At 43.3% G+C, this 10,000-nt stretch overlaps 1 protein-coding gene across 12 annotated transcripts in view; it reads right to left on the bottom strand.

The window, feature by feature from the left end:
• Pax (paxillin) overlaps nucleotides 1-10,000 on the bottom strand; it is a 246,404-nt gene that overhangs the window by 15,734 nt on the left and 220,670 nt on the right. For all 12 annotated transcript variants that reach the window (XM_076198537.1, XM_076198531.1, XM_076198526.1 and 9 more), the window contains 3 exons: nucleotides 1,845-2,198; nucleotides 1,378-1,551; nucleotides 303-533 (listed from right to left, as the gene is read on the bottom strand). In XM_076198537.1, the coding sequence (XP_076054652.1) occupies nucleotides 303-533; nucleotides 1,378-1,551; nucleotides 1,845-2,198 (759 nt within the window). The remainder of the gene's footprint in view (nucleotides 1-302; nucleotides 534-1,377; nucleotides 1,552-1,844; nucleotides 2,199-10,000) is intronic.

The raw sequence follows: 10,000 nt of genomic DNA, 5'->3' as shown, positions 1-10,000 counted from the left end.
TCGCATCTACCCCCTAGAGGCAGCTTCCCGTTTTCTACCTCCTAAAGAGGCAGCTTCCCGTTTTCTCCCTCCGACAGAGGCACCGTTCCCATTTCTACTTCCTGAAGAGTAGTCCAGCGAACAAAGTTTGCAACAATATGTATATTTATATATATATATATATATATATATATATATATATATATATATATATTGTAACGATAGGAAACGGTCTCCAGGGAGGTGAGGGTGAAAGAGGGGGGGACAAATGTGTCCCAGTAGAAGGTGGGAAGGGGAGAAGGGGGGAAGGGGTGCATACGTACCCTGCAGACGAAACACTCCGGATGCCACTGGGCATTCAGGGCAGAGATGTAGTTGTCCATGATGGGCGAGTTGCATCCTCCACACTTTGGCGCGAACATGTTGAAGTAGTCGTCTCTGCAATACGGTTTCCCGTCCTTCTCGTGGAAGCCCTCCTCGCCGAAGGTGGAGCCGCAGTGGGCGCAGAAGAAATGCTCTGGGTGCCAGGTAGTGTTCAGAGCAGTCACGCACTTCTGCAGGAGGGGAAGAAAAGGAAAAAAAGACGATTTCGAGGGGGTAAAGTCATCGGCGAGGTACGACAGTTTCGTCCCGGGGAGTAGACGACATACGATAGTTCGAGGAACTCGCTAAGGAACACCGACTTTTTGTAAACATTAAACAGGTCTTCGAGTCCCATGCTGTGTAAACAAACCACCCATTTACTATCTACAGTATTGATCAGTTACGTTAAATAACAAACCTATTAGAATCAATGCACAAAAATAAGAGGTTCGTATTAAAAACAATAATAATTCCTATGGCTTACCAATCAGGTTCCAGCTATTAAGACAATCTTGTTGCTTGCACCTTACAACTTTAAGAAAACTTAAATTTGAATATTTTCCCCAACACTTTGGGCACGTTCACTATGTATTACCTATTACTATAGCCTTTAAAGTATTACTATTACCTATTACCATAACTTTCCACGTATTAATCCAATTGCTTCTGTCATTCCATTGATAACTGTAGCATGTCGTAACTATAAAGTTTCATCCTGCTTTTCTATAGTACTACTAAAATACAAGCCTATTATACTATACCACAGCGAAAGTACAGTCAGTCCATTGTTTATTAATTCCCTGTTCAAGTTACGAACGTACTTATAAGAAATAAAAAAGACACCTAATTCACACTTGTACTTCCTCCTTACTGTCCTGTTTCTCTTTGAAAAATAGAAATTCGAGTACGAGAGAAATCTTACGTCGAGGATTGGCCCTAGAAATAAAAAAAGACACCTAATTCACACTTGTACCATCTTCTTATGACCTTGTTTCACATCGAAAAATAGACATTCGAGTACGAGAGAAATCTTACGTCGAGGATTGGCCCGTTGCAATAAGCGCATCTAGGGGAGAAGAGGTTGTGGTAGTCTTGTTCACAGTAAGGTCGTCCCTCACGCTCAAAGAAGTTCCTGGTTCCAAGTTCCTGGTTGCAGTGTGCACAGGAGAAGTGCTCAGGATGCCAAGTTTTGCCCAGTGCAGTGATAACCTGGTGAAATTAACCGCATGCAAAGCACGGGAGGGGTTAGCTTCACCACGTCGATTTGTTGTTGTTGTTGTTATTATCACACATAAAAATTTAAAATAATAAAACTGTCGATGTATAGGAAATGGTCCATTTCCTTGTGATTTTAGTTTTGGTAATTAAAAAAGGGGTAAAAATAGACATATATGGACATATATATAAACAAAAGCAAAAAAGGGAATGACATTAATGACATATATAAACAAGGGATTCAACAGCAATGTATAAGGCACGGTGCTAAGGACAACGGGCTGTACCTGTCCAACAATAGGCTTGTCACAAGCGCAGCAGCAACCCTTTTGGGTGGTCGTTACCCCTTGCTCGGTCATGTGGGTAGCCAACGAACCTAGCATAGAATCAAGCTGATTCGCTTGCTTGGGAACGGGCGGCGTGGGCGTGGGCGTCGGTGACGGGGTGGGCGTGGGTTCCTTTGCGGGTGGAGGCGTGGGCGTGGTCTGAGCAGGCAACGGAGACGGCTGGGACGGCTGAAGGGGCTGGGTTGGCTGTGGGGGCTGGGGCTGTGGTGGCGGGGTGGATTTGAGTGGCTTGTGGGGCTTGGCGTACGCAGAGTCGTTGACTTGAACCTGGGATTGCAGATTGCTGGCGTTGATCTACTCCCCCCGAGGGAAGGAGGAGACATCATCCGGGGGCGAGGAGGGGGGGGACGGGCGATCGACGTCGTACGGGGGGGTGGGGGGCGAGGGGGGCCAGGACGACAACGCCCGTTGGTCATTCAGTCGACGACGACGACGACGACAGGAGACGAGGAACAAGAGAAGATGATAAGAATTAAACGAATGTGGTTATTATTTGATGGGAGGTGAAGCGAGTGTGAGGGTGGGTGAGGAGGTGAGGGAGGAGGTGGAAGAGGAAGAGGAGGAGGAGGAATATGACCATTAAGCGTAAACTCAGTGTTCAGGCCGTAGCATGGTTTGTATCCGAAAAATAAAAATCTACTCGGATGTTTTGGCGAGAGAAAGATAGCGCGCGTCTTGAGAAAGAGAGAGTGAGAGATGGCTCAGGCGAACAGTGAGAGCAAGAGAGTGAGAGAGTGAGAGAGTGAGAGTGAGAGAGAGAGAGCAGGGACGACGTTTCTTCCAAATTTAAACGCACACGTCGCATTTTGACGTATGGCTACCACCTGTCGTGGGCTTATTACGTCTGCGCCAAAATAGCCAACTTCGTTTCTGAAAATAATTTTTGTCCATATAGAGACATTTGGCATCCTTGCTCTCCATCCCCGATGCCCTGAGCATAAAACAGCTCAAAGAAACTCACTTTCTCCATCCCATTCAGACATTTACGTATATTCTGACACGTGTTTTGGCTATTTGGAGACACCTGCACATAAACAGGTGGCCAGATGATGACACAGTTTACAATGGCATGTGCATACATTTAAAACCGCTTCGATAAACATAAAAACCTACTTGAAAACAATAAAACAAAACAAAAACAATATAAAATAAAATAAGACAGAACAAATATAAAACACAGGACTGTAATCAGAGAAAGCGACTTTAAAATCATTAATCGTTCTGTCGACGTAAAATGAGACTTGGCAACCTGACAGCTCTACTAAATCTATCATACAAGTCTGTGATTTAAAACCTACAACGTACTTTGTACGACCACAAGCTACTAAGCGAATGATTATAGCATCTTGCTATTAAGCTTGGGTCCAAGCCACGCCCCCTGGGCATGGTTGAGTTGCCACAAACTCCATTTTAATCTGAGCCAGAAGGGGGGCAAAATAATTTTTAAATTATTATCAGATGTATATATCTTAAGAGGAAAAATATATAATCTACACAGGAGAGGCACCTGGACGCCTGCCACAAACATTTCAAGAAACTATTTAAACAAGTAAAACAGTCTGTGAACAGGTTATAATGATATTTGTTATTTATACATCTGGCGACATCTGCCAACTAGGGCATGCGGGGAGGCGTGGCTTAATATCAAAACACTACAACTCCCGTTTTTGCTGTGATTCTTCCACGTAGTAGTTTTCAACCAGTAAAAACAATATTTCCTGGCTACGTTTTCTATAAACTTCCAATACAAAAATACGAGTATAAAATACTATATGATTTTTCTAAAGGTAATAAGCGAAAATTGATTTGTACAATCAAATCACGGTGTAATTTGAATGACCTTTTGTACACAATTGCACATCACCAAGGCGAGACTAGTGACGTCACAGATCATTTCGAAAACGGGGAGCGTCTTCCCCTGACCTGGCAACTTGTCTTTGACACGCCATTCACTTGTTTTGTGTCCAAGTGTGACGTCATAGGTGTGGTGAGTGGGGAAGTAGCCCTGTGTGGTGGAACCCAAAATAGGGATCTTCAGTTAATGTCCCTAAATCATGGCCCCAAAATTATGGGGTCCCAAAAATTGCTCCCAAATCGGGATCTACGTTGACTACCGCGCGCGTACACATGCAATGTCTGTATGTGCGTGTGTGTGTGTGTGTGATCTGCCACGGTGTTGGATCACGTGTTGGACTTGTGATCGGCAGCTATTACCATCTTGGATGAGAGCTCCAAATATGGCCCGATCTATGAATAACGCTGTGACCTTACACACACACAATCTTCTTGCCCAAGGAAGATAGTAACGACTTGCAATATTATGATACTTTTCAAGTCCTGAGCGGGGCTCGATCTCTGATCTCTTACGTGAGAGGTTAAGATGCTATCCACTATCCTAGCAAGCTGTGTGTATGTGTATGTGTGTATGTGTGTGTGTGTGTGTAAAATACAAAAATCTTTACCCGATAAAAAGAGAAATTGATAAAGAAACATAAAAGTGACAAATATATATAAAACAGAACAAAATAAAGCAAAAATTAAATAAAACAAACAAAACAATATAAAAGCGAATAAGCAAAACGCGAACGGCTAAGAAGAAAAAGAAGAAAAAGAAAAAGCAATAACGATTTCGAAATAACAGTTCCTACGGCACAGTGTGTGTGATCCTAAGGCGCCTACCTGCGGCCGAAGCCGCCATCGTGCCTTCCTACCGTGGCGCATTGTACAGATACTTCTCCCAAACGCTAGACGACTTCGTTCATTTCAGAGTGAGGACAGTACCTAGCAGCGTATTATATATATATATATATATATATATATATATATATATATATATATATATATATATATACTCGTATATAAGCGAGTTGAGTGTTCTAACACACTGGTAAGATAAACTAAATATCCTATCGGAAGAAAAGAAAATCATTTGAAGATGCGTTTGTTGTGATCACTAACTGATCCCCTTCAGCGTGGTTGTACAAAAGGGTGGGTGGACTTGTATATACTAGGTGTTACATAGTCTACATAAGTTCACCCACCCTTTCGTACAACTACGCTGAAGAGGATCACATATAGTGATCGCAATATGTGTAGCTTCGAATAAATTTCTTGTCTAAGACAGTAGGATATTTAGTTTATATATACATATTATATATATATATATATATATATATATATATATATACACACACACACATGTATATATATATATATATATATATATATATATATATATATATGCATATATGGAAGGCGCTTGGCGATTTCATTAAGCAAAGGCGGACCTTGGGCTGACTGGAATCTCGGTCCATCCAGAGTGCCTTCAGGATAAGGTCCGAGAAAAATCAATAAAGTTCGCCACTGGAGGAGAGAATTCGGAGGCAAAGAGTGTCTACGAAACCTCGATAGAGTTTTTCTAGAACCTTCTAAGAATGTTCTTGTGAAGAGCGGGTATGCTAAAGGAAGGGGGGGGTCGTCTAGAAAAGGAGAGAGTTGCTTTTTCAACCGGTCACATTATGAAATTGAATAAAATTAATAAAAATGAATCAACAATTACTGTATCGATTTCGTAAAATGTTTCCATATTGACGATCATATGCTCGAAAAACGAAAAAAAAAAATGGGAATATAAGTATTTACGTTAAAAATAATCGAGATCTGCAAGAACATTGGGGGAAATTACAAGCTCCAGATCTCTGAAGAATCACGTTCGAGTCGTCTCCGAAGTCCGTTAAAACCGTTAAACTTTCCCTAACGGTCACATGACAATTCAAAATCCGAGAGGACCCAACTCGCACACAACCATAATTTACAATCGCCCCCCCCCCTAATCCAGAAGATGTTTCGAATCCTCTTTGCAGGTACGACCCCGGTGGCTGGCAGGGGGGGATGGAGGGACAGTAAGCGTTGCGTTAAAGAAGGGAAGAAAATGCAAAGCTCACAAAGCACACAACCGTAATACCTTGCAGACCTCACCTGTGCCCCAGGAAAGCGTCAACACCACTGACTCCCTCTGAAGAGACTCCCTCTTTATGCCCTGCTGTCCACTCCCACCCACTCCCCACCACTCCCACCTCCCCCCCCCCACCAGGTAGTTATCAATAGAAACTCTGAAACAGGGTCTAAACGAGCCGACAGCCAATCGGAACTGAGCGTTTGATCAAGCCCCTCCTCCAGAAGCTCCATGGGCCAATCAGAGGCTGCCACGTCACGGGTCATTTTCGCTTGTGCGATGAAGGGATTGGTGGGATCTTGGATGCATCGAGAGAAGCTCAGGAACTTGGGGACTGTTGGATAATAACACACACACACACACACACACACACACACACACACACACACACACACACACACACACACACACACACACACACACACACACACACACACACACACACGTCACGAGTATCCCCTTCTCAAGCGGGATATCTGAGTTCGAGTCCCACTCACGAATTGCAAGCTTCACGAACACAAACTGTTACTGTCCCCCTTGAACAAGGGTATAGGTTACAGCAGTGCCCATATATAGGGCCATTTACGTGCTATGATCTCTCACATGGGAGGGTAGGAGCTGTCGTTCACGAGTCCAGCACGTGATCTCAGACCATGCCGATTCACAAACACACAAACACACACACACACCAGGTTGCCAACTTTGTCCCCTACTAGGGCTTAAAATCGTCACAGAGCTGCATACTGGTACCTTGCTCTGTTGGGCAAAGAGGTGTGTGTGTGTGTGTGTGTGTGTGTGTGTGTGTGTGTGTGTGTAAGGTCACAACATTGCCCATAGATCGGGCCGAATACGAGCTCTGAGCTCTCATCCGGGAAATTAACAACTGTCGATCACGAGTCCAACACGTGATCCAATACTACTCCCAGGGAATGCCGAGACCAGAGCAGTTCTGGGAGAGAGGGAGAGAGATCGAGATCAGTGTAAAAATTGTGTGTGTGCGTGTGTGTGTGCGTGTGTGTGTGTGTGTGTGTGTGTGTGTGTGTGTGTGTGTGTGCGTGCGCGCCCTTGCGTGCAAACCAAACTGAACATCACCGAGCAAAGCCCTGGTTAGGGCCATATTCGTTTCAGTAAACTTTCCCCCCTTCTCCCCACCCTAACAATAGGCTCCCCACGTCTTTCAGCTCATATTCTCCCCCAATCGGCCCATTTCTCCCCCCAAAATAATCTCCCTCTTTTCTTATCACCATTTTCACCATAGCATGAAGGATAGGCTGCATCAACACCGAGAGGACAGGCCGGTGGCTATGCATGGGACCATTAAGGTTGCCCATACACACAATTCCTTGTTTACTTGACATCCATTCCCATCGGATACTCTGTGTCGGTTTCACAGTCGCCTTCCCGAATCCGAATCCCAACATCGGGATGGGTCACCCGAATGAGACGGGGCGTGGGGAAACAGTCACGTGGCAGAAACGAACTTAAAATTCATTGCCCAGTGGGTGCTGGTGACCTGCCATTCACGTCGGAACCCTTTCCCCCTACAAAGCGTATTCAGGTTATCCTTCCCGATGTTAGGGTTCGTATTCGGGTGGGCGACTGTGAAACCGGCACTTCGTCTGTCCTAAGAGCGGGGGCGGAAGGGGGGGGGTGGGGGTGGAGTGCGTGCGAAGACCTGCGGAGTGTCCTCGGGGGTTCGGCTTCGCCTCCGTCAGGAGACTTCGGGGTCACCCGTTTTATTACTACGCTGCAGTAATGGCTTACTCAAGATATTCTATTTTGACTAATATTAGACGATTTTTTTTTAGGGGGGGGGCATTATACTCAAGGAAGAAACTGGCTTAAGACGACGAAGACGAAAAAGGATGTAAAAATATATATATATATATTGGCCAGAATAAAATATGTAAATAACGTCTCCACAGCAAAACAGACAAGAATCTTTCCCGGTAACCGTCGGGTAATTTTTTTTTTTTTCATACATCCTTCTAATTACCGCTTGGCAATCTTGTTCAACTAAGGAACCCCCCCCCCCATTCCTCCCGACCATACAAAAATATTTGCCCCTGCAATCTCTTGGGAAGCGCGCGGGGGGAGGGGGTAGGTTGGTTGTCTCGATCCTAAAGAAGGAACACAAAAAAAATACGACACATTTCCCCCACCCAAAGAAAGAAAAAAAAAAAAAAAAAAAAAAAAAAAAAAAAAAAAAAAGGCGCACCGTAACCGTAGATTTTCTTTGGGGAATGTACGTACGTGTGTCCGTGCGTGTGTTCGCTCTCTCTCCGTGCAACAAACACATTGACTGCTAAAAGACGCGGCAGGTGGGTGTCTCCCCCCTCCCCCTCTCTCCCCCGGGGGGACTTCCACCCCGTGGAGGCGAAGGGAGACTGCCCGTGTCACGTGTCCTTATTATATCGCTTCCTTCTTGAATAATGAGCCAGCGGTGGTGTGGTGACGACAGAAGAAGAACATTTATATTCATATATATATATATGCATATATATGTGTGTTTATACGTATATGTATACACGTGTGTGTGTGTGTGTGTGTGTGTGTGTGTGTGTGCGTGTGTAAGAACCAAGATCTAAGCAATCATGGCATGAATAATTCTGGAGTATTATAATATTCACCTAAAGATTAAATAACAAATAAATAAATAGTAAAGTGACCTTCCCACAAAAAAATCTCACTTTAAAAGAATGTGTGTATATATTATATATATATATATATATATATATATATATATATATATATATATATATATATATATATATATATATATATATAATATATATACCGTATACACACGCATTAACTCTTCATTTTAAGTTTCAAAAGAAAATATTCCTAGCACTAAGTTTTTCCCAACTTCTTTTTAGAACATTCTAGAACATGTGCAAGTCAACAGCGTGTTCTGCAGCTTTTGAGGGATGCGTTCTCATAACGAAGAACATCCTCAGATGACCGAAATAATGGTGTTCTTTTATGTTCTTTTCTGTTCTTCCTCGCTCACTCTTTGCTGGCGCCAATTTGTAATTTTGTAATCTTTCGGGTTAGCCTACGGCATGGTGTTTAATGTAAACAGTAATATATGGCCTACGATTAATTATATTATCAATCTTATCTCCTAAACAAAAATAACAAAGTTAAAAAAAGGTCATTCTTCAGTTTCGTGAGACCTCCAAAAAAAAAAAGTAAAAAAAAAAAAAAAAAAAAAAAATCTTCAGTCTTCTGAGACCACGAAAAAATCTTAGAACTATTCAGTTATTATTCTCAAGTTAGATTCTAATATTCCGTGCAACAAAAACGACTGTGTGGCTCCGGGCCTTGTTAGACGAACAGCCTCTCTATTCCCGGTGTTAGAAGGTTCCTGGGATGTCTACAGTCTCCACTAGCTTTTGTTAGACCATCTAACATCAACGACCTCATTACATTAGTCTGGTTTTTTTGCGGTGATTCGCAAACCAATGTGGTTGGTTACTTGTGGGGGAGAGGGACCATGTCAAAGGGTTTCCTTACGTATACGGTGAGACGAGCGAGTGGCCGATGTGGTTGGTTACTCTGGGGGTAGTCAGTCAGTGGTATGGTGGAATGCACTCAAGAAAATGTCTGGGGAATGTACCGAAAAAGGAAGGATTGTGGCGATTTAGGGTATTAAGAATTTTTGTGGAATGTTTTTAAGGATATAGCATATATCCTCTCAGTAAATATATATATATATATATATATATATATATATATATATATATATATATATATATATATATATATATATATATATATTATTCTGGCTACCGACAGGCGATTCCATGCAGCTGATGGTGGGGCGGACCCCGGCTTGAAGTAGGCCCGACTAGGTCGAGACCCTTCCTAAGCGAGAGTTCCCCCATCCTCTGTCCTTCGCCAGAATAAAAATTGTAAAGTTTATCACCGTGTTGAAGGGGTGGAGTGTTCAAGGAGCCGAAAGGAGCAGGAAGAGGATGAGGAGGATGAGGAGGAAGAGGAGGAGGAGGAGGAAGAGGAGGAGGAAGAGGAGGTATTCAAATTCTGAAGAGATACGTGTTCAAGAAGTCGAGAAGAGGAAGACGAAGAAGAGGAGGAAGCGAAGGAGGAGGAGAGGAGGAAGAGGATGAGGAGGAAG

Source organism: Oratosquilla oratoria, chromosome 15 (genome assembly GCF_046742065.1).
Source record: "Oratosquilla oratoria isolate Oo_2021 chromosome 15, ASM4674206v1, whole genome shotgun sequence".
NCBI classification, from domain to species: Eukaryota; Metazoa; Arthropoda; class Malacostraca; order Stomatopoda; family Squillidae; genus Oratosquilla; species Oratosquilla oratoria.
Note: the sequence above shows the minus strand (reverse complement) of the source record. Positions and strands in the feature narration are given on the sequence as shown.